Genomic DNA, 24,982 nt, shown 5'->3' with positions numbered 1-24,982 from the left:
TGGGACAGGGTATTACTGGCAAACTGGGACAGCCATTCAAGTCATTCTAATGGAGGAATTGAGTTCCCATTTTATATGTCCCTCTTAAATTTAGTTAGTTAGCTAGATAATTCAACAAAGACTGACTTAAACTACTTATACTGAGCTTGCTTGTGCAGGCACAGTGCAGACTGCCCAAGCTAGCTTCAGGGGGACTGGGATGTACCCAATGGCTCATACACATTGGGGTGTATAGCCAAGTCTGACCACCAAAAGGTCACTGGAAAATGAAAATCAGATGATAATCTGGACTGGTTTTTAAAATAAAAAAAATGAATTAAATTAAATTAAACCCAATATAAAATGTTGTGGGCAGGCGAGGAAGGGGGTGGGTTGAATCTGCTGTACATGCACCCCTTCTTAAAAAAAGTGATGTTTATAGGCTATTATTGTTGTTTATATTGTTATTGTGTATTTCATTTATAAGGCCTACACTTAAATAACATCTGAATGTGTTTTAAGTGTCCCAGTTTGACAGTATAGAGCCTTGATAAATGTGGTTTGGGGTCATTGTGTGTTTAAGGAAGACTCAGCCATCCTGTGTTTAATGTTTCTTTCTTTTCTATTGTGTATACTATAGTAGAGCTAATACATTTAGATCATAATAAAAAAGTATGCAGAATATAAATTATCAGAAAGTGTCCCACTTTACCAGTATTCACCCAACTTCTATCTTTAAAAGTAGGCTTAAACGACTCGAGCCACCAGAAACTTTTCCGTCAAACTCCTCCCTATCAGGAATCCCACACGACGAGACCGAGTAGGTTGAGGATACGATCGGTAACGGAGCTGTAGTAGTAAAGCGACCAGCAGGAGAGATAGAGAGACACCGTCAACAACCGATCACACGGAAGAGAGAGAGAGAGACCTTCTGAACACGCTCACAACAACAGAAACACGGATAGACAGGAGTGTCCGCTCCACATCACGCACTCATGGCACAGTGTAACGGGAATACCAAGGTCAGTAAACCGGCCTAAGCATGGCACAGAACCCAAACTCTTCTGCCCGTCAGTGTGCGTATCACCGGTTCTCGCTACCGGTTTTTCCCGTTCACACGCGGCCTGTCTGCGCTGGGAAACTTAGAGCGTGCGGCCACCCGGCTGATTTTTTCACATTTATTAATGCGTATTTGCCCTTATGGATGATTCATATGCTCGGTCTTTGCCTACAGCACTCTACCGGCTGATGTCGCGGTGCTGGATGTGATATTAGTGAGAACATCTCATGCCCCGGGCGAAGCTCGCAGCGCGCGGCTCAGCTGAGCTCGTGCATTCGGTTAGCCGGGGCTCGAGCGCACAAGCTAATGCTAGTTAGTTAGCTAGCCTCAATCAGTGTGACATGCTGAGCTTCCACTGTTAATGAGGTTTCGGAGCTGTGAATGAAATCAACAGTCATCTGTGAAACGCTTATGAGTTTCATGCAGCTGCAAAGCGTTCATCGCATTTATCACTGTGAAAAGTTGAGTTGTTCTGCGTTAACATGCTAGTAGTATGAGCTCTATACGGTGAACAGGCCAGTGCATTTCCATACTGGGCTGGGGAATGGGTCCTTTCTTTCTATTTGTTTTATTATTGCTTATTACATGACTGTTAGTTAATGTCTGCACTATTTCGTGTGATTAAATTAAAATGACCCCTTTTTTCCGGCATTTTGTACTCTTTTGAGGCAGTTATAAAGTGTTGTTTTCTTGCGCTCGCAAACCACGTGGGAGGGTTTCGTACTTATAAACTATAGTAAGAGTTACATGGGTTCATAGTGCGTATAGTATACACTGTCTTTATGAAATGATGGCTAATCTATTTTTACCTCAGGGTTCTGAGTTTGAATTGATCGTACTTGAGACTATACAAATACAAAAAATAATGATGTAGAAATAATACCAACCATAAGCACTTAAGTAGTGTGGATAATGCCAAAAATGGCCAGTATGATATCTAAATAGAAGGCTGTCAATTTTATTACTGATTGAATTGAATATATATATATATATACATGTATGTGTGTATATATATATATATATATATTAGGGCTGTGCAAAAGTTAATTGCGATTAATCGCATCCAAAATAAAAGTCTGTTTTACATAATATATTTGTGTGTGCTGTATATAATTATTTTGTATATATAAATACCTATGCATGCATGCATATATTTAAGAATTATTTGCTCTTAAATTCTGTATATATATAAATACATAATCTATATTATATAAATATAAATATTTTATATAGGAATAACACATTTTCTTAAACATATACATGCATGTGTGTGTATTTATATATACAAAATAATTATATACAGCACACACAAATATATATGTAAACACAGACTTTTATTTTGGATGCGATTAATCGCAATTAACTTTTGCACAGCCCTAATATATATATATATATATATATATATATATATATAGGTATGTGTGTGTATACATTCATTTATTTTAACATTTAATTTTCATTATTATATTTTATATAATCGCGAGCTCTACTCGGATGTAAGTATTAACAATGGCGTCAATTTCAGACCCTGACCATGTTAACGAACAAGAGGCTCGTTCTGATCGGATTTCAAGCACAGACTTTGGCACGGAAAAACTTTTTCCGGGGTGGAAAAAACAGAGATAGCACTCTTCATCCTCTTTAGCGCAGCTCAACCAGGCCTCGACAACTTTAAAGAGGTGGCGATTATTTAAATGAGGAACATTATGACTTCATAAGGTCCGGGACCTTAAAATATAACGTGTTGTAGTCCAAACGAGCCGTTCATTGTAGTTCTTGAAAAGTGGATTATGTTAAATAAAATATCTCCCTTTGGAGTGAACTTTAAGCTTTGTAACCTTGTAGATCGTTTTTTATGCACAAACCGCATCATTATACACAAACTAAAGTTGAAAAAGGGAAAAAGCATAATAGGACCCCTTTAATTCACACACGGGCTGTTTGCGAAAACTTATAAATGCTGCCTTTGAGGCATCTTCATGATATTGATTTTTGAAGGCAGCATAGATGCATCCTTCGCTGGCTTTTGATATCCCACAATCCTGTGCTTTCCATTCTCTGACAGTTGAGCTAAAAAATGTATGTTTTTGACCAACGTTTTCCACTTTGATGTCAATTGTAGTAAGCAATTACTATTATATTAATTATATAATAGCTTACTTATCACTAAAGCTTGCTCTATTTTGCTGTAGATCAATAAAAGGTTACGCTGCCTCAGAAATCAGTTTCGTGTCATTGCCAACAAGTCAGCTGCCTGAGTTTTCGGACACAGGCACCAAAGTGCAGGGTCAGGCTGTAACGGTTATAGATGCATTACATGCAACATGACCTTCCTGGGATGTCATGTGACCACATTTATCAGAAGCTGCACATCTGTCACATGCAAACATGTGCCTTTAAATGCATCACAAATGTAATTAGTAGCGTTTACTTGCCTAACGTGGGGAGTTATGCAACACGTGTTCTTCATTGTGTGTCCGCAGCTGGATATCGTGGGAGAGCCCAAAGACGGTTTATGTTCCTACGAGGGTGCCGTGGTGATCCTAGATGCGGGAGCGCAGTATGGGAAAGTGATTGACAGGCGGGTGCGAGAGCTGTTCGTCCAGTCTGAGATTCTGCCTCTGGAGACGCCAGCCTTCGCCATCAGAGAGCAGGGTTTCAGGTGAGCCCATCTGTGCCAATGCTTCTCAGTGGAAGTGCCATGGAAGCCTAATTGAATTGCAAAGTTGAAATGTTTGATATGGTAACCGACAGGCTTTAGGATCTGAACTAACACTGTGAACCAAAGGCTTTCTTCCCTTTAAATGCAGAATTGTTAACCTTCATTTCGTGGATCAAAACTCCCTTTCTTTTTGAAAGACTGCAAACTAGAGCCAGACCGATATTATCGGCCGATATTAGGCATTTTCTTAAATATCGGTATCGGCAGTTATAATGGCCGATTAAATGAATATTTCTAAAATAAAAATGGACGAATCAAACTTCAACCATGTCATGAGTTGTATAGTTTGTCCACCAGAGGGCACTCTACACCGTCCCTGTTGTCAACACTCGTGTATAACGCACCACACATCCTGAACATTTAGACGTAGAGAAAAGGTATCAAACGTATTTTGTGCATAAAAGTTAGCTTTTCTTTTACACGTGTGTGAAATCCAACGAGGCCAAGTGTGTGTTGCAGACTGTCGTTCTGTAATGGATTTAGATTAGAATCGCTAAATAGTAGGTTTTAGAAGGCAGGCAGCAACTGATGATTGAAAATGGTTTGATGGAAAGAATTTAAAAAGTGCAGGTAAAGGGATAAGCAAGCTGACATTGTAATTATAAGGTAGCAGCATATAAGGCAATGCAGGGACTAATTATTTTATTTATCAGAACTTTAATATATTTTGATGTTCTGTTGTGACCATAGAAACTAGTTTCTTTTTAAAATGCATTATCATATTATTTTAGTTAAAACTCATAAATAACTACAAATAACTAATGTTAGGGAAATCTGTTAATATTTTGTTGCGCGTTTTTTCTAAATAAAAAAAGAATAATAATATCGGCCGATATATCGGATTTTAAAACCAACAAATATTTGTTTTTGTAGCATTTTATTTGCCTTTTTTCATATCTTAAAACTGCTGTCTTACATTTTATATAGATTTGTTTTATTTGTGCAAAAAAATACAAAATAAAAGCATGTTTGATAACAAAAAGTGCATTATGTATTCATTATTATAACATTTACTGCCTGAAAAAAGACACAAACAAGTAAATTCTGCTTGATTTATTTGTGAGACAACTTAAATTAAAAAAAGCACATTCCACTAATAATTTTTATTTTTTTTTTCAATATTTTTGTATTTTTTTTATTTTTATTTTTTTTAAAAACCAACAAATATTTGTATCGGTATCGGCCTTCAAAATCCTTTATCGGTCGGGCTCTACCGCAAACACATTGTCCTGCTCGCCACACACTTTTTGTCATTGTACAGTTATGATATAAATCATCTGCCGCTATTTAAAAACCTATTCTAGAAATTTGTAAAACACCAGTTGGCAATCATTTAGTTTGTCCTTGAGAGAACACAGCGTGAGATCATTGAGTTTCGTGCATTCCACCTGTGGGAACGTAAAAGGAAACAAAGCTGATGTTTTCCTGAAGCGGTGAACATTGAGACTGATGGAAAGACTGAGAAAGCCACACGTTGGAGAGATAAGTGGATCACATGATCTGGCCTTTGCATTAGAACGCTCCCTGTCTCGATGATTCGACCGACACAGGCTCTTTCCATCTTTCTCAGCCACTTGATATTTTTGTAATTATATTTTGGTTAATATAAATAGTTTTATAATGAGAATATCAAATTATTGTCTGCAATGTTAGGGCCATTATTATATCCGGAGGGCCGAACTCTGTCTATGCCGAAGATGCGCCCTGGTTTGATCCGGCCATATTCACCATCGGGAAACCAGTTCTCGGAATCTGCTATGGAATGCAGGTGAGAAACTTATGATCATTATTATTATTAATAATTATAAATACAAATGATTATTATTATTAAGAATTAATAATTTTAGTTTCAAATTATTTTATTATGAATAACTTTATGAAATTATTATAATCAAATGAATTAAATGCACTAGTCGGTAACATTTTTAATGCTTTTCAAGTCTCTTTGCTCACTAAAGCTGCATTTTTTTGATCACAAATACAGTAAGAACAGTAATCTTGTGATTTTATATCGCAATAAAATATGTATATATTTTTGATATATGCAGGTGAACACACCCATGCTAAAGTTGACTAAATAGAGGAATAAAAGGAATAAAAAAATCATCTTTGCGGGCCAGTTGTTCAAAACATTTAATCTGGATCAAAATGATCTGGATTTGGAAATCCCATTTTTTCCTATCCAGGATCAGGTAATCCGTCTTAATTTTATGCTGGTTTTTCAAAGCAACATTGGACTGGATCACCCTGTAAGTGTTTCTTATTTTGAGACAAAACACAAATGGCGACAAGATAATTTTTATTTTATTTTTACTTTACTATACTGAATGGCTTAATTGTTAGCCTGTCTACTTTATCACTGTTACAACGGTTACACAAGTCAAGTGCAAAATATAAATAAAAGTAAATACACTAAATGATACAAATGTATTATTTGACCAATTTTAAAGTTTTACTACATTTTCTTCCTGAAATCCACCTTGAGGGATCAGGATAATCCTGTTTTTTTTGGATCAAAGTTATCCAAATCCCACTGACTAGTTTTGAACAACACAAACTGAAGGTTTGATCCAGATTGAAACTAGGATTGGATTCCTTGATCTGATCTGATATCAAATCCCTTCTTTCCCTTTTGAACAACCCATTTTCAAGATTTGATCCAAAAAATAAAAGAGGAAAACTCTAACCTTTAACACCAATTTTCTTTGTGAATGAATAACGTATCGTAAATAAATAAACGTTCTTCCTTAAAATACAGGGTGCAAAAGTCAGGACACCCCTGTGTTAAATTAGTTATTTCATGAATTAGCCAGTTATTTCATGGATCCAGGATAATATGCATCCTGATAAAGTTTGAGATTAGATTTGCATGGGTTTTTTCCATAAGATCATCTCTCAATGCAAATCAAACCAGCTATTAGGCTAACTGAAATAAAACCATGCCGATCTCTAGGTATGGTGAAGGGTGTGTGATGATGTGGGGATTTTTTACTTCCAAAGGTCGAGGGAACTTCAGCAGGATGCATATTATCATGGATCCATGAAATAACTGGCCTTTAAGGAAGATCATATATTTATTTTCGATACGTTATTCATCCACAAAGAAAATTAATGTCCTTAAGGGTTGGAGTTTTCCAAAAAAAAAATTTAAATTAAGGCATTAAGATCAATTTCCAAGGGCCAGTTGTTCAAAAGTAAGCTGATCGGATTTTGGTTATCGGATTGGATCAAATCTTGAAAATGGGTTGTTCAAAAGGGAAAGAAGGGATCTGAAATCAGATTAGATCAGGGAATCCAATCCTAGTTTTAATCTGGATCAAACCTTCAGTTTGTGTTGTTCAAAACTAGTCAGTGGGATTTGGATAACTTTGATTAAAAAAAAACAAAAAAAACAGGATAATCCTGATCCCTCAAGGTGGATTTCAGGAAGAAAATGTAGTAAAACTTTAAAATTGGTCAAATAATACATTTGTATCATTTAGTGTATTTACTTTTATTTATATTTTGCACTTGACTTGTGTAACCGTTGTAACAGTGATAAAGTAGACAGGCTAACAATTAAGCCATTCAGTATAGTAAAGTAAAAAATAAAATAAAAATGATCTTGTCCCCGTTTGTGTTTTGTCTCAAAATAAGAAACACTTACAGTGACCCCATGTTGGCTCTTCTACCTGTTCTTTACATAGCTGTGATATTGTCCCATTTAGAGCACTGGTAATCTTGAAAACTGTGTATCTGGATCAGGGTGATCCAGTCCAATGTTGCTTTGAAAAACCGGCATAAAATTAAGACGGATTACCTGATCCTGGATAGGAAAAAATGGGATTTCCAAATCCGGATCATTTTGATCCAGATTAAATGTTTTGAACAACTGGTCCCAAAAGATGATTATTTTTTTATTCCTCTTTTTAGTCAACTTTAACATGGGTGTGTTCACTTAAGCTACGTTTGCATATTGATTGTTTTTTAAATATAAAATTATTGTAAAAATTTTTTATAAATAAACACACTTAGTAGTATGTCAAATGGCTAACTGTTTTTTTTGTGTGTGTGTCCGCCAGATGATGAATAAAGTTTTCGGAGGTACGGTGCACAGGAAGAGTGTGAGGGAGGACGGTGTCTTCGACATTGCGTTGGATAATTCCTGCTCTCTCTTCAGGTGCGTGTCGCTTCATTATGTCCGTTAGCAGGTTTCTGTGTTGTCGTAAACATCGCCTCAAAGTGCAATATCTTGTGCTGAAACTCTTGTGCGTTTCAAGGGGGTTGCAAAAGGAGGAACCAGTTCTGCTGACACACGGAGACAGTGTCGACAAAGTAGCAGAAGGATTCAAGATTGTTGCACAGTCTGGAAACATTGTTGCAGGTTAGACACGCTTTATATCCTAAAAAGGATACTTTGTTATTGCTGTGAGTGTTTGTGGTTTAACCCATTTCCCGCGTCCATCTCTGTCTCAGGCATTGCTAATGAGCAGAAGAAGCTTTACGGCACTCAGTTTCATCCCGAGGTGGATCTGACGGAGAGGGGGACGGACATGCTACGCAACTTCCTGTTTGAGATTGCCGGTTGCAGCAGTAACTTCACCGTGCAGAACCGTCAGCTGTCCTGCATCAGGGAGATCAAAGAGAAGGTGGACAAATCCAAAGTTCTGGTGGGTGCCGTCAATCTCTTCAACTTGACATTTAAAACAATCAAGTCTGCTCTCTTTGGCTTTCACACTGCAGGAACCTTTTCATAGTTCCTAGAAGCATTGGACCTGGATTTTGGCGCTAAAATACTATTATAAAATAAAATACTATTTTACAAAATAGTAAAATACTAAAATAGTTCCTAGAACTCACTAAATGAGCTCCTACTTCAGAGAAGGGTCTAAACCAGCGCTATAGGAACTAGCTGTGACGTTAGTGTTGCTGATTGGCCGAACGCACACGCGAAACACCAGCGTCCGACATTTTTTTAAAAAGTACAACCTATATGTTTACAACACAAACTAACTCTGTTTTTCTCCATCACCATGTCCCTTTAGGGGCTCAATGTGTTACTCCTTTTGCATGGCTTTCTGGCACATCCCTAATAGGCTATATTGGCAGAAAAAAAAAATATATATATGTAGAGTTCAGATGCAAAAGCCTCTAAATGCCATTTGAAATTTTCTTCTTTAATGATGATTTTTATCAAAATTGTATATTTAAGTTCAGTAATTTCACTTAAATAACAATTAATAGGTAATTATCATTGCCATTTAAGTGAAATTACTGAACTTAAATATACAAGTTTGATAAAAATCATCATTAAAGAAGAAAATTTCAAATGGCATTTAGAGGCTTTTGCATCTGAACTCTTCATATATATATATATATATATACACTACCGGTCAAAAGTTTTAGATCAGTAAGATTTTAAATGAAGTCTCTTCTGCTCACTCTCTTCAAGGCTGCTTTATTTGATGAAAAAAAGAAGACAAACAGTAATATTGTGAAATATTATGACAATTTAAAATGACTGTTTTCTATTTTAATATATTTTAAAATGTATTTTGAAAGCCGAATTTTCAACATGTTGCTGATTACACATCAGTTTTCAGTGTCACATGATCCTTCAATCATATGCTCAATGATTATTTTCAATGTTGAATTTTTCCCCCAAAATTCTATGATGAATAGAAAGTTCAAAAGAACAACATTTATTTAAAATATAATCTTTTCTAACATTATAAATGTCTTTACTGTAACTTTTGATCAATTTAACTCATCCTTGATGAATAAAAGTATTTTGGAATTATTTTATCCCCCAAAAATAAAAAATAAATTCTTACAGACCCCAAACTTTTGAATGGTAGTGATTAATGTTACAAAAGCTTTCCATTTCAGATCAGTTCTGTTCTTTTGAACTTTCTATTCATCAAAGAATCCTGAAATAGAAATGTAAAAAACTGTTTTCAACATGGATAATAATCATAAATGTTTCTTGAGCATCATATTATAATTTCTGTAGGATAATGTGACACTGAAGACTGGAGTAACGATCCTGTAAATTCAGCTTTGATCACAGGAATAAATTACACTTCACAATATATTCACATAGAAAACCACTGTTTTAGATTGTAATAATATTTCACAATATTACTGTTTTTTTGTTGTTGTATTTTTTTATCAAATAATTGCAGCCTTGGTGCGCAGAAGAGACTTCTTTTAAAAACATACAAAATCTTACCGATCTAAAACATTTGACCGGTACACTCTTAGAAGAAAAGGTTCTATCAGCACTACGTATTTGGAACTCTATACACTCTTAAAAAAAAGGGTTTCTCTGGGTTCTATATAGAACCATGGGGTTCCATACATGACCAATAGAACCTTTTACCCAAAAAAAATGGTTCTATAGAACCATTTTAGAGTTCCATATATGAAGCGGGGGATGGAACCATTTATGGTTCTATTTCTTCTAAGAGTGTAGTGTATATATTTTAAGATTTTGCATATCCAAAAAAATCAAAATTTTCCCCCCAAATCTGATTCAAACCACATTGAGATTTTTACAGATCTCAGTCCGGCTCCTCAAATCGGATTTTGATAACGTCAAACCCAGACACGGGAATCCCGGATGTATTCATACATTATTCAAATGGTATGTCAAAGATTTCACTCCGCTATGGAGGAGACTGGTATATAGTGTGATGTTCTGCTGATTTGGAAAGCGGGATGACGCACCTCCATTTTTCCTGGATTCATTTTGAAAGCCTCGTCACATACGTGGATACGCCTACGTCATTACCAACGTGACCCATGCAGATTCGCTGGTTATGTCTAGACACACATCTGATCACTGTTATTGTGGGCTCAATGCCATATTGATCTCCCTTCATCTATTAAAGGCCTTTTTGTTTGGTTGAAGGCACATATGTGATTAGTGCCATAATTTGTCTAATTCTCTATTAATTGCTGATGCTCCAGGCAGTGCATGGGTTGTGTGTGTGTGAGGGCCACTAATTAAAAATGCCAATTAGTTACTGGTCCTTCCGAAAGCAAGGTGATTTTTTTTTTCCCTGAGCTTCTGCAAAGTGGGTCTTCTCTCTAGAGAGTGAACTGAGGATTTATATTGGATTTATAATCTATTAATGGGTATAATATTATAGCACACGCCCCACTCCAAAGTCATCTCTGATGTACTGTGTATTCTGTCTATTTGAACACTTGTGTCTATTGGATGTCTTGTTTACAGTTACAGTCCAAAGTAATTCCTAAATCAGGATGTGTGTGTGTGTGTGTGTGTGTGTGTGCAGGTGTTATTGAGCGGTGGTGTGGATTCCACCGTGTGCACGGCCCTGTTGAATAAAGCCCTAAACCAGGAGCAAGTGATTGCTGTTCACATCGACAACGGCTTCATGAGAAAGAGAGAGAGTCAGAGTGTTGAGGAAGCGTTGACTAAACTCGGCATCAAACTCAAAGGTAACATTCAGAAGGTTCCTTTTGGTAAATTGTTAGCCATAAATTAATTAAAATTTTTTTATTCATGCATTATTAAAATGTATTTATTGACTTTTATTAAAGTATATTAATTTAATTTTTCTAGAGATGCACGATATCAGTTATTCAGAACAATATCTGTCTGCGATACATTTAGCAGCATCAATTTATTTATTGAATTTTGTGATAAATGGAAAAAATTTGAAAGTTAACTTTGTTTCTCATCAGAAGTAACAGAGTACAAAGCGCTTTTTAATTATTGGATGTGATTACAAACAAATAATGTTTGATGTCGAGAGAAACACTGGCCGTCCTGGTGATTCATAGGGTTCAATAGAGCCTGCATTAAAGGGATAGTTCACTTTGAAATGAATTTTTGATATGTTTTATCTTACCTCAAGGGCATCCAAGATGTAGGTGTCTTTGTTTCCGCATTATTTTCAATTTTGATATTTTTAGGTCAAACCGTTATAATGGAGGTCTATGGTCACCACCTCAAAGAGCATGCACAGCGAAGTCCAAATTAAACATGATTTAATGACTCGTAAATGTAAGCACACATTGATGGCCTGAGACACGAAACGAGCGGTTTGTGTGAGAAAACTAACAGTATTTATATCGTTTTACCACTTCCGGCGCATTCGCAGACCGAAAGCGCATGTGCCCTCAGATCGCTGTGGTTACAAGAGGTAAAAACTAAATAAATACTGTTAGTTTTCTCACACAAACCGCTCGTTTCGTGTCTTAGGCCATCAATGTGTGCTTACATTCACGAGTCATTAAATCATGTTTAATTTGGACTTCTCTGTGCATGCTCTTTGAGGTGGTGACCATAGACCTCCATTATATGACTGACAGACAACAACGGTTTGACCTAAAAATATCAAAATTGAAAATACTGCGGAAACAAAAACACCTACATCTTGGATGCCCTTGAGGTAAGATAAAACATACCAAAAATTAATTTCAAAGTGAACTATCCCTTTAACGTCGCTATTTTTAACTGTTAATGCACTATTAATTCAACACGAGACATTTTCTTTACACAGTCTGACATGTTTTTCCATCCCCTTTTGATTGACAGATAATTGGCTGTTTTTAAACAATAGTGAAACAATAGTTGCCCGATACGTCGGTGCATCCCTTAATTTTTAACTCTTTCTGAAACACACATATCAGTGTTCTAACTATAGCATCACTCTCTCCTTCACAGTTGTAAACGCAGCACACACCTTTTACAACGGCACAACGACCCTGCCGATATCAGAAGAGGACCGCACACCCAGGAAACGCATCAGCAAAACGCTCAACATGACCACCAATCCAGAAGAGAAGCGCAAGATCATTGGGGATACATTTGTAAAAGTGTGTAGCTCAGCTTTTGTAGATGACTATCTGTCCAACAGTAATTGAATTGATGTCGTCATTATTATCAGATGGTCCTGTAATGATATTAGTGTAGTGATCTGTCGACTTCAGTATTGATTCGCCTAAAATGTCTTATTAAACACGACTTCGCCAGGAGAATAAACCTATTATAGAGCATTAAAGAGCAGATCTGAATGTGTAGCAGACTATATTTGAGCAGAACATTGAGTCCTGAATGTGCTGTCTCTCACAGGTGGCGAATGAGGTGATTGGAGAGATGAATCTGAAGCCAGAGGACGTGTTCTTGGCGCAAGGAACGCTCAGGCCAGATCTTATTGAGAGTGCGTCTCACCTCGCTAGTGGGAAGGCAGAAATGATCAAAACTCACCACAACGACACAGAGCTCATCCGCAAACTCAGAGACGAGGTAAAGATCAGCATCAGACACATTTGTGTTGCGCAATGATGCCAACATGGCGTTTGCAGGTTTGAGTCCTGCCTGCAACATGTCCTAATACAAGGCAAACCCTCAGTAATGTCCTGTAACTCTCCATTGTTTCATTTCATAATGATTTTTTTAAAAAAAGGTGTATTTATAAATGAGTAGATATTTGCATTTTACCAAAAATCTAGCTCAAATGAAGTTAAACGGTTTTTGATCCATGAATGTCGCACATATGGATAAGAACACAGCAATTTCATCAACTTACAGGTTTAAAAAAAAATATTTTTCTGTCATTTGTCCAAAATCTCATGTTAAAAAATATTTAAGGCAGGTTGGCTGTCGACAACAAATGCTGGACTAACACACTCTTCTCCGTTCCTCAAATACATAAATCATCACCCTTTATATTAATAATGTTTCTTGAGTAAATAAAACACTGTATTGATTCAAACAACCAGTTCTTTATTTACCCTCGTCACACTTCATTCACGATAGAGGCGGGCGGATTTACAGTTTAAGAATCCAATGGAGTTACAAGTCACTAGCGCTTTTTAACATTTTTCATTGGTTAAACGTTTGAAAAACTCACTGGCAGGCGTAAAGGGTGACCAATAGTAATGATTTGGATTGAAAAAATAAAGAATATGGAGTGGTGATGATAATTTAACTTTTGTTACAGTGTTTTTTAGCATTAGAGTGGCATAATAATAATTCAAATAAAATATTCTTTCCCCTTAAACTTGGTAACTGGATATTCGTAAAATTTCTTTAGCTCTGAATTTTTTATTTTTTACATTTATGCAGTTTCTCTTGTCCATATAGGTGAACTCAAGCAGGGAAAGTGTTTGGCTTCAGTATATTCAGATGTGACAGAATAATAGGGAGGCTTTTATTATTATAATTTGCTTTATTTACTTCAGGGTAAAGTAATCGAACCACTGAAGGATTTCCATAAGGATGAAGTGAGAGCACTAGGTCGAGAGCTGGGACTCCCTGAAGACATCGTATCCCGACACCCCTTCCCTGGTAAGAAACCTCCAAAAATCCCTGTTTCTGCTTCATTATGTGCTTCACTTCCACTAATAAGTAGTTAAAACAAATTGAATAAGTTGTCAATTTCAAGTGTACCTTTCGGACGTACTTCATGCACCGTGTTGTCATTATCGTGTGACCTACCCGGGTCAATTACGTCACTTCATAATTGGCAGAAATAGCAGGTCTAGCAAGGATGCATTTCATTTAATAATTTAATCAAAAGTGACTAAGACTTTTATAACCAAAAAATTATATTTTAAAATAATGCTGTTATTTTTAACTTTCTGTTTATCAAAGACAAAAAGCTGTAAAAGCATTTACAATATTGGTAATAATCAAATCATCATATTAGAGTGATTTCTAAAGGATCTTGTGACACTGAAGACTGGAGTAATGATGATGATTAATTCAGCTTTGACCACTGGAATAATTATAGTTTACAATATATTCACAGTTTTTACTGTGTTTTTGTTCAAATAAAAGCAGGCTTTTGTAGACTTCTTTCTAAAACAAAGATCTTACTGACCTCAAATTCATAATGCAAATGTACATTTTGAATGTTTCACGTAGCGATCAACGACTTCTGAAATGTGCTTTGCTGAAAGTGTGTGTAATGTGTTGCAGGTCCGGGTCTGGCCATTAGAGTGATCTGTGCGGATGAGCCTTACGTCTGTAAAGACTTCGCCGAGACCAACAACGTCCTGAAAATCATCACAGATTTCTCTGCCAGTGTCAAAAAGGTGTGTGTTCTGGTTGGCTGAATAATTGGCCTGACCTTACATTGATCTTTTCAACTGAAAGGTGCAGTAAGCGATTTCTGAGAATCACTTGATATCTGAAATCGAAAAGTGGAACTACTTCTTCCAATTATATTCCTCTGATTCTTTCCTCATGAGTGGACACGCCCCCTATTGCTGATTGGCTACAAGAGTGTTGTGGCGCTCGGCCTGTTTGGTCCGATCCACTTTGTTTTTTTTCTCCCGTTTAACCCTCAGGTGCTCTTCGTTTCGGAGTCACACTTGTTATCATCCCGGTCAAAAGTGACCGAACACCTAAAAATTAAATTTCCTCCATCCCAGTAAAACCAATGCAATTTTTTTTTGTTCTATAATATTTATTCTTTGTAATTTAGTATTTTGAGACAGTTTGATTGAATTTATTAATATTTATGCAATATTTATGGTCTATTTTTGCCATGGAAAAAAAAAAATATATATATACTGTATATATATATATATTTAATTATTAATGCAGTATTTTAGTTTAATATAGAGTCTAGGCCTTCAGAAAAAACATATTTTCTGAAGAAAATTAGCACCATCTGATTACAGTATAGAGAAAAAGCGTAGAATCATGGTGTAACCACTAGATGGCATGTACAGCTCTCTATGGAGAAGCATGTGAATTCCCCAGCTGTTTATGAACACTTTTTTTTTTTTTTTTTGGTGGATTTGAATATATAGTTGAAACAATCTCAAAAACGATTTTTTATTAAAAAAAATTTGGGAATTTTTGTGTTTTTGTCAATTTCCCTATTCATTTCCTATGGGGGTAATTTTTGACCAAAAGTCACCACAAGTGTGACTATTTTTTTAAGTAACCACTTAGCATGCTCAGATCATGACCTCAATTTTTTTGTGTGTTCACATACACAATGCCATAAAAGTAACCAAGTTTCTTAACATTCAGATGAAGCTGTGATTTTTAGAAATTCAAAACAGAATATTTTTCGGTCAGAAATGACCGAAGAGCACCGGAGGGTTAAGACAATTTTCAGAAATCGCTTACTGCACCTTTAACAGTATGTTTTCTGATTAAGAGCTTGGATTATATAAAGCATGCTATAAAATCAATCCTTCTGTTGTTAATCCATCCAGCCTCACACCCTTCTTCAAAGAGTGAAGTCATGCATATCAGATGAGGAGGAAGAGAAACTCATGCAGATCACCAGCCTTCATTCACTAAATGCCTTTCTGCTGCCAATCAAAACTGTCGGTGTACAGGTAAGCCGTGTCATCAGACAGAATTCATGATGTGAGCATAAGAATGATTCACTCAATATTTTTTATTTGTTGCATTAAACAGTGTGTCTTTCACTGGTACTGACACCTAGTGGTTTTCAATCTTTTTAATCACAGCCATGATTCATTTATTCCACATGCAAAAGTGTCCAATAACAGTATTCGGCAGGACATGGTGGTAACTTTCCATGTAAAATTAACCTTGCTTTTTAGTCTAAATCACTGATCTATACAAAAGACTCGATTGCTCATTGCATTCTAAACAATGAAGCAGACAAACTCTAACTCTGATCCGTCTGGCTTCATATCGCCAAAATGACCAAATTTCTGTGGTTAGCTTTTAAACATACTCTTTCATTACACACACACACACACGCACACAGTGTTGCTCATTCTCTCTCTACTCCTTTAATTTTGATGCTATTTATAGTTCTGATGAGAATGTCAAAGAGCAGTACAGTCTGTATCGTATCAGCATATAGAGTGATCGTTCCTCTGCTGCTATGTGCACGTCTCACGATGTTTGTAATTATAAACAGGCTTTCAATCCTAGTGTTAGAGGAGGCTGGTTTACTTCACTGGTCCAGACAGAGCCGTCAGCGTCTCACCACATTGGCTGGGTGTTCCTCACTAAACCACGGCTGTGCTAAAATTACCCCGGTGTCCAGACTCTGAGCTGGGACATGCTGACACACAGGGGGCCAAAGAGTTTTAAATGCCATCCACTGTATTTATGCATGTTGTTGTTGTTAATGGTTAATAGTTCTTCTCCACAGCAAGGATGTACACTCCTAGAAGAAAAGGTTCTATATAGAACCTTAAAAGGTTCTATCAGCGCTACGTATTTGGAACCCCTAAAAGGTTCTATACACTCTTAAAAAAAGGGTTCCGTATAGAACCCTGGGGTTCCGTACTTGGCCAATAGAACCTTTTACCAAAAAAAAAAAAAAAAATGGTTCTATATAGAACCATTTTGGAGTTCCATATATGAAGCCGGGGATGGTTCTAAATAGAACCATTTCATGTTTTGTAGTTTTTAACACTTTTTATTTATGATATAAAGCCGCAATTATGAGAAATCGAGTCACAATTTGCGAGATATAGTTGCAATTAAGAGAAATAAAGTCGCAATTGTGGCACAAATGTTTAAAATGGATATTTTTTGAGATGTGGGCTGAACTCCATTTGATCTGTCTGCACAGGGCGACTCCCGGTCGTACAGTTATGTTTGTGGGGTGAGCAGTAAAGAGGCTCCTCACTGGGATTCACTGATGTTCCTGGCCAGACTCATCCCACGCATCTGCCACTCCATCAACAGGTAATGACACATCCGGACGTCCCTTTGCTCCACCAACCATGTTAGAGAACTATGGGACTAATCACTATGAGAGTATTCATTGTCCCCTCTGAAAAAAATGATTTGTTTGGACATATTGCATCAAGTGTGATTTGTCATTGACTCACTTTTATTTAGAAAGGATGCATTAACCCTCAAACCGTTTTCACTTTATAGCCCTTAATCCTGTAATTGTGGACAAATGTGGGTACAGAGGACTCAGGTGTGATTCTAATTTGTATTTATTATAAATGTTATATCACTGTCTTCGATATCCATTTATGGTGTTTTTATTTTTTTATTTTGGGGGTATTTTTGAATTTATTTACTTCAAAAAGTATCATATTTTCTATGTAAATTATGCTTATTTTTATGTTTTATTTTTAATTTTTTTTAACTACATTAAAATATCATTCCAATAAGTTCTTAGAGCTAAAACCTAAAGATGAAGTGACTTTGCTGTCGTCACCTGGTGGCTTATTTTGGCTTATTTTAGAATGCTGTAAATAACAGTTTTTCCCATTCATTTCTATGGGTGCCCATTTTTGACCAGTTTTTTTTTTTTCTCACCCACTTAACATTGTAGAATTGAGTCAAAAAAAATTGTGTGTGTGTGTTCTGGAGGCAAACTTAGGAAAAGTAGCCAAGTCTTGTACCGCTCAGATCAGGGGAAGTATTTTTTAAAAATAAATCAAAACTATTTTGCCCACATTTGTCCAGAATACGGTTTCAGGGTTAAATTGATCAAAAGACATTTATAATGTTACAAAATATTTCTGTTATGCTATAATGTCTGATTTAATTTTAGGCTTTAACTATCCTGTTACGTTCCGGCTCCAGGAAGCAACAAAATAAAGGGAACAGAGTCCAAAAATATATTTAATTACGTCCAGGGGACAAATGACAAAGAAAACAGACTTTCAACAGTAAATAAACAAACAAACAATAAAGAAAAAAAAGGTCCAGCTCCTGATGTGAACAGCTACAGCTCTCTTCCACAAAGGCCAGCCATCTTAAATAATGATTCCCAAATTCCAGACAGGTGTAGATCCTTATCTGGCAACCTATAAAAGAAAAGAGAGGACAACAAAACAAACACTGAACCGTAGCATATCCCAATAAAGACATGCCAATGTCAATAAAGGTCTTATTCTGTGTTCCTTTGCAGAGTTGTTTACGTCTTTGGGTCACATGTTAAGGAGCCGCCCACTGACATCACGCCCACCTTCCTGACCACTGGTGTACTGAGCACGCTCAGACAAGCGGATTTTGTAGCACACTCGATTTTAAGGGAGTCTGGTAAGAGCTGCTTTATTATTGTCATGTGTAAACACTCCCACCACAGCTATGACTACTGCGACAGCTGTGTAAACACTCTTACCACAGTTACGTACGTCTCAGGGGAAAATCTGCTTGGTTAGACAACATCAGTCAAAGACACTGTTGTAAGACTAACATCTCTGTTTTTATACAGTTTTAACTATTTAAATCATCTTTGGTGTGAACAGGCCAAATTGTTTTGGATAGTTGTGGACTGTCTCACTTTTGTCTCTCGCCTCCATAATGATTCTGACACACGACATCAGGATTAAAGGGTCTATATGTAGTTTTTAGCGGCCTCTATTGGTGATGTTTCAGATTGCAACAAGTGCTTGTGTGCGTGCTTAAAGGAGTAGTTCACTTAAAAAAAAAACTTTTGCTGATAATTTACTCACCCCCATGTCATCCAAGATGTCCGTGTCTTTCTTTCTTTAGTCGAAAAGAAATTAAGGTTTTTGATGGAAACATTCCAGGATTTTTCTCCATATAATGGACTTCAATGGGAACCAAACGGTTCAAGGTCCAAAAGACAGTTTCAGTGCAAACTGCAAAATGTTCAAAGGGCTTTAAACGATTTCAGATGATAAATAAGGGTCTTATCAAGCGAACCGATAGGTCATAAAAAAAAATAACAAAGTTTAGCACGCACGTCACATCCAATGGATTTCGCAGAAAATCCGACCCCACATAGAAATAGGAATACTGACCTTCAGAGGTAATAGCAAAACCCGACAAGTGGATCATTGTAATGTGTGCTTACAACCCCTTCACACACAGGCAATAAAAAAAGGATTAATTTTAGAAGAAAAGTTACATATTGCACCTTTTAAAGGAATATTTCAGCCAAAAATTAAACCAATCCCATAATTTACTCACCCTCAAGTCATCCTAGTGTATATGACTTTCTTATTTCAGCCGAAGTTATATTAAATTATATCCTAATATCCAAGTTTATAAATCTTCAAAAAGCATATCCATCCATCATAAAAGTAATCTTCCTGCCGAAACTCGACTCTCTCGTCAACTATAGATTATAAAGTTTTAAATATGGACATTTTTTCTTACAAAACCCTATTACTTCGCTTCATTAGCCATTTATTAACTTGCTTTCATGATGAGCTTCAAAAACCTGGACACATTTCAATGGCATTACAAAGCATGTGAATGGCCAGGATATCATTTAATATAACTCGGATTAGGTTCGGCTGAAAGCAAGTCATATACACCGAGGATGGATTGAGCGTGAGTAAATTATGGGATAATTGTTATTCTTTTGGCATGTCAGCTAGACTAGATTGTTTATGTACATCACTGTTTATACTTTATATCCAGGCTACTCGAGTAAAATCAGCCAGATGCCAGTCATCCTCACCCCACTGCACTTTGATCGTGACCCGCTTCAGAAGCAGCCGTCCTGCAGACGGTCCGTCGTCATCAGAACCTTCATCACCAGCGACTTCATGACCGGCATCGCCGCGACTCCAGACAACCAAATCCCCGAAGAGGTGAGGGATCAGATCCTCCATACACACACAAACAAGGGCTGCACGATACTGGGAAAAATGTCCATTCCGACATTTTGTTTTTCTGCGAAAAATATTGCGATATAAAAACAATTTGAATACAGTAGCGGAGTGGCAATCGGGAGAGTCGGGAGTTTTCCCGTTGGGCCGGTAGTGTTTCGAGGCCGCGAGGGCCGGTCTGATAAAATGTATTTATTGGAAGTTCGCCATGGCCCAAGCTAAAGGAAGAAAACTTTTTTTTATTTTTTATTTTTTTTTTACATTTTCTTTAACGGAGCATATATTTGCACTAAGTGCCTGTCTTTACAGCAAAAAGACGCCCGTCTTGAAACAGCCTCAGTGGTGTAGGTCGTAGGCCGGGAATTGCTTGAAAGCAGCTTTTGATGCGCTGAACGCGAGTTCGAATCCGCCTTTTGCCGAACTCTCTCTTCTTCCTTTTCCCAACACATATGTAAAGATGTAAAATGTAAAACCTAACATTAAGATCTCTAGCGTTATATTTTGCCAACGAACTAAAATTGAAACCATGATATGGTGTTGCGCCATTATAATAACTGATATTAGAATAGCATCCAGTTTGTGCTGCGTGATTACTTTGCTCTCGCGATCATCATCTGGTGTTTTCTCCTAAATAAAAGCTCAAGGGTTTATTTCTTGCAAGTGAAGACATTAGAACAAAAGTATTTTAATTTTCCTATATCATAGTGTAATGTAGGTTAAAATATACTTTTGAAATACTCATTTTCATTTACATAGTATACATTTATAGGCTATAAATGGATTTTACAGTACGTCATAGGAATAATTATAAATCATTATTATAATAATTGTTTGGCATCCTAAAACACCATTGATAATGTAATGCAGACTGAGACTCTCATAACTAAAAAGATGTTTGAGCCCTCTTTATTGTCCTGGTACAAATTAATATTTTGTCTTTGTTCAACGAGCAGTTTATGTGTTGAAGCTCTTAATTTTGATCTCTCAGAGAGCACGAGATTGATGCATTTAACTTTAAAATGTCCAAAATTTCCCCCCGAACCCCCCTAGAGGAACAGAGTACACCCAACATAGTTTTAGAAATTACTATGGGAAAGAACGACCATTTATGAACTTTGCTCCAGCATACTAGTACAACAAAGTTCCTTTTAAATCAGTAAAACTGTAAATGCTATCGGCTATTAAAATCGTGCCGGCGGTCTACGAAATTTCTCGGTAGATTTTTTTGGTCCTACTCCGCCCCTGTTTGAATAGCTGTATTTTAAAAAGAATGAATCATTCTAAAATAATTGGTCGAAACACTTGATCGAATTGAAAACCGAAACTGAAAGGACTGCGCATGTGCAATGATGTGCGGAACAAGCCCTGAATTGTCAAAAAACCTCTCAAAATGCGAAAAACGCAGAATTTTTTTTTTTTTTTTTAAATTGATTTACAGGGTCAATGCACATTAATAAACAAGTGTAAACATGCCAGAATTAGCCCAAGAGGCTATTTTTACATTTTTTTTATTTTTCGAATGTTACACAGTCACCCTAAAAACAGAGACAGAGCATCACACATACACACAAAAAAACAACAAAACAAGATAAAATAAAATAAACATATATTATCTAAAACAAAAAAAAACATGAGAGAGAGAAAGAGAAAGATTGCTACACAAGAGAGGGACAAAGCCAAGAGCAATTGGTACAAATAAGTCTATTATCAAGAATGCAATACTAATGTTGACAGTGCTGATTTGTCAGTAACCATTTTTTAAGATGATACTTTTAACGAAAATTCCAGATGCGAATTTCGGTGTGCAATGACCTTAACTCGTGCTCCTCTGCCCACAGGTGGTTCTCAAAATGGTCAACGAGATCAAGAAAATCCCTGGCATCTCAAGGGTGATGTATGACCTGACGTCCAAGCCACCGGGAACCACCGAATGGGAGTAGAGCAGTGGACTCTAGTGATGTATCCTCGTCGACTCCTCTTCTACCTCCCCCTCTCCCGGTACTGTAACATTCCCACCCCGTCTCCACTCCCGCGACCCCTTTAGGCACGCCGCCCTGTCATCGTCCCAACGAGACCGGAACATTCCCGACGATGGCAGGATGTACTGTGATCGGCGCTAAGCTGACATCGCTACTTCAGTCCGGCCACTTTTTTTGGGGTCGGTTGTAATATTATTGGTATTATAATTGTTGTTGTTGTTATCCTCTTCACTGAGAATAATAATGATGATGCATTTTGTATCGGCTCTCTGTGTTTAATGCATTGTGACAGGTCACTTCTCCATGCTTTCTGTCGTTACTGTCCACGTGCGGCACGACACGAACAAAACTACTTTGTTTTGTTGTTTTTTTTAAAGCAAATCCACCCATTCAAGGATCGCCGCTTTCTGCCTTTAAAAGCTTGTTTTCACTTTCCCAGTGTTGATTTCGGTTTGGATTTGTCTCCTGAACTCTTCTACGGAAGATTAGCAGTAGTAGTTCTTGAAACCGTGACCAATCGAAGTTGATTTGCCAAATACAAATACAAATGCGATCAGACAGAGGTTTTTCTGCGAAGGAGACTCCTGAATCTGGAGGCGTCCTGAAATTTGTGCCTGTTTTCTTTTTTTTTCTTTGGGTTACTTTGTTTTTCAGGGATGTGACTTTATTTTATGCTGCATTATTTTCTTCTCTCATTTCAAGAAAAAGGATTATTAACATTTGAATAGTGCTAAGTGTGATATTTTAAATGAGTTTGCCTGGGCTGGTCTTATAAACGCGTAAGATCAACAGTGTACTTATTTTCACCAATAAAGGCCTTGGGATTTTTTGTGCTTTGTAGAGCAATAGTGTTTCTGAAGGCAAAGGAAATGAGATTTACAGAGGGAGGAAGAGTAGGTGATTGACAGGGAAGTACACCTAGTCCTTTTGGGCTAAGTTGGGCTTGGACCATAAGTCAAAAGTGTGTGTGTGTGTGTGTGTGTGTGGCCTCGTTTTTAATATTCCGCTCCTTTAAAGGAGTAGTTCACTTTTGCTGATAATTTACTCACCCCCATGTCATCCAAGATGTCCATGTCTTTCTTTCTTCAGTTGTAAAGAAATTAAGGTTTTTGATGAAAACATTCCAGGATTTTTCTCCATATAATGGACTTCAATGGGGACCAAACAGTTCAAGGTCCAAAAGACAGTTTCAGTGCAGCTTCAAAGGACTTTAAACGATTCCAGACGATGAATAAGGGTCTTATCAAGCGAAACGATCGCACATTTAATAAATAAATAGCAAAGTTTAAGTTTTATAAGCACAAATGCTCGCCTTGCTCTTTTCTGTGTGACTCTCCTGTTTGAACTCGTTCATCAAAATGAACAAATCTTTTCCAGTCAACTTGTTCATTTCGTTCGTTGAATGAACCAAATGACACGAAAAAAAGATTTGTTCATTTTGATGAACGAGTTCGAACAGGAGAGTCACATAGAAAAGAGCAAGGCGAGCATTTGTGCTTATAAAACTTAAACTTATTATTTTTTTTTTTTAAATAAGTGATCGTTTCGCTTGATAAGACCCTTATTCACCGTCTGAAATCGTTTAAAGCCCTTTGAAGCTGCACTGAAACTCTCATTTGGACCTTGAACCGTTTGGTTCCCATTGAAGTCCATTATATGGAGAAAAATGCTGGAATGTTTTCATCAAAAACCTTAATTTCTTTTCGACTGAAGAAAGAAAGACATGGACGTCTTGGATGACATGGGTGAGTAAATTATCAGCAAAAGTTTTTTGAAAAGTGAACTTCTCCTTTAACAGAAGTGTGTTCTTGTCTGTATAGAGAGAGGGGCGCTCGAATGGCGATCGGTGTCCGACCCCCCTCTGTCTAATTTATGATGTAGAGAATTGTTGTGAAACTGTATTTATTGTCTTCAAAGATTTAATTTCAAAACCTTCTGTTGTCACGATAGCAAAAAAACTCAATGCAAGATGAACTTACTCCCTTGTCTTAATTGCTCTTAACGTCTTTTTCTCAGTGTCACATTTACCATGTGTATATTTTACTTGTCTATTAAAAATACAACTAACAAGTTAAGTGGGTAAACTGCAATATTACATATGATATTCAGTTTAATTTATGCAATTCTATGTTGACCCCCCCCCCCCTGCCTCCTTTTTTTTCTTCTTTTTTTTTTTGTCTAAACATGAACAATGCTGTTTTACCTTAGTATTGTGCCTCAGACCAAGCCACCGCATGCAGTTTGAAACTGATATTTGTATAATGCAAACTGAGCTTTAATAAAGAACTCTGTGTTCAGATTTCTCTCATCACAAGATCTTTCATTCATTGATATATTAATTGCATTTGATTCATAAGCTGGTATAGCTAATTAAATACATCTACAATATGTAATGCTATAAAATGTGGTGCAAATCACATTACAAATAGATAAAATTCTAACTTTTTCCCCATAATTTGGCTCCAAAAAATGATCATTTTGACCATCCTCCACAAAATAGTGGATTACTCTGTAAATATTCATCAACTGTATTTAATATTTTGGCTTTCATCACTATTATATATAAAAAATAACAATCAAAAAGTTTACTTTACAAAATGACTTGATATTCATTGTCAATCACTCACAGACATTTATTAATTCTATAAAGTATTTTAGTGTTTCTTTATTATGTTGAATTTTTTTTTAATTTGAAGTTTTGCATCTATTATTTACATTTTATTTTGGCTT

General features: G+C 36.5%; 1 protein-coding gene across 1 annotated transcript; it reads left to right on the top strand.

Moving 5' to 3' along the window:
• The first annotated feature begins 772 nt into the window (after positions 1 to 772).
• gmps (guanosine monophosphate synthase) lies at positions 773 to 24,551 on the top strand. Its single transcript, XM_039683797.2, has 16 exons — positions 773 to 1,001; positions 3,523 to 3,701; positions 5,415 to 5,529; positions 7,823 to 7,920; positions 8,021 to 8,124; positions 8,217 to 8,410; positions 11,042 to 11,207; positions 12,439 to 12,590; positions 12,847 to 13,020; positions 13,959 to 14,064; positions 14,698 to 14,813; positions 15,951 to 16,076; positions 17,297 to 17,412; positions 18,599 to 18,729; positions 20,083 to 20,255; positions 22,112 to 24,551. The coding sequence occupies exons 1-16, from the start codon at positions 975 to 977 to the stop codon at positions 22,211 to 22,213; spliced, it is 2,079 nt and encodes a 692-aa protein (XP_039539731.2). The 5' UTR covers positions 773 to 974; the 3' UTR covers positions 22,214 to 24,551.
• Positions 24,552 to 24,982: the final 431 nt, after the last annotated feature.

The sequence above is a fragment of the Pimephales promelas genome, chromosome 10, assembly GCF_988280905.1.
Source record: "Pimephales promelas chromosome 10, fPimPro1.hap1.1, whole genome shotgun sequence".
NCBI lineage: Eukaryota > Metazoa > Chordata > Actinopteri > Cypriniformes > Leuciscidae > Pimephales > Pimephales promelas.
This window is presented reverse-complemented; position numbering and strand designations above follow the sequence as displayed.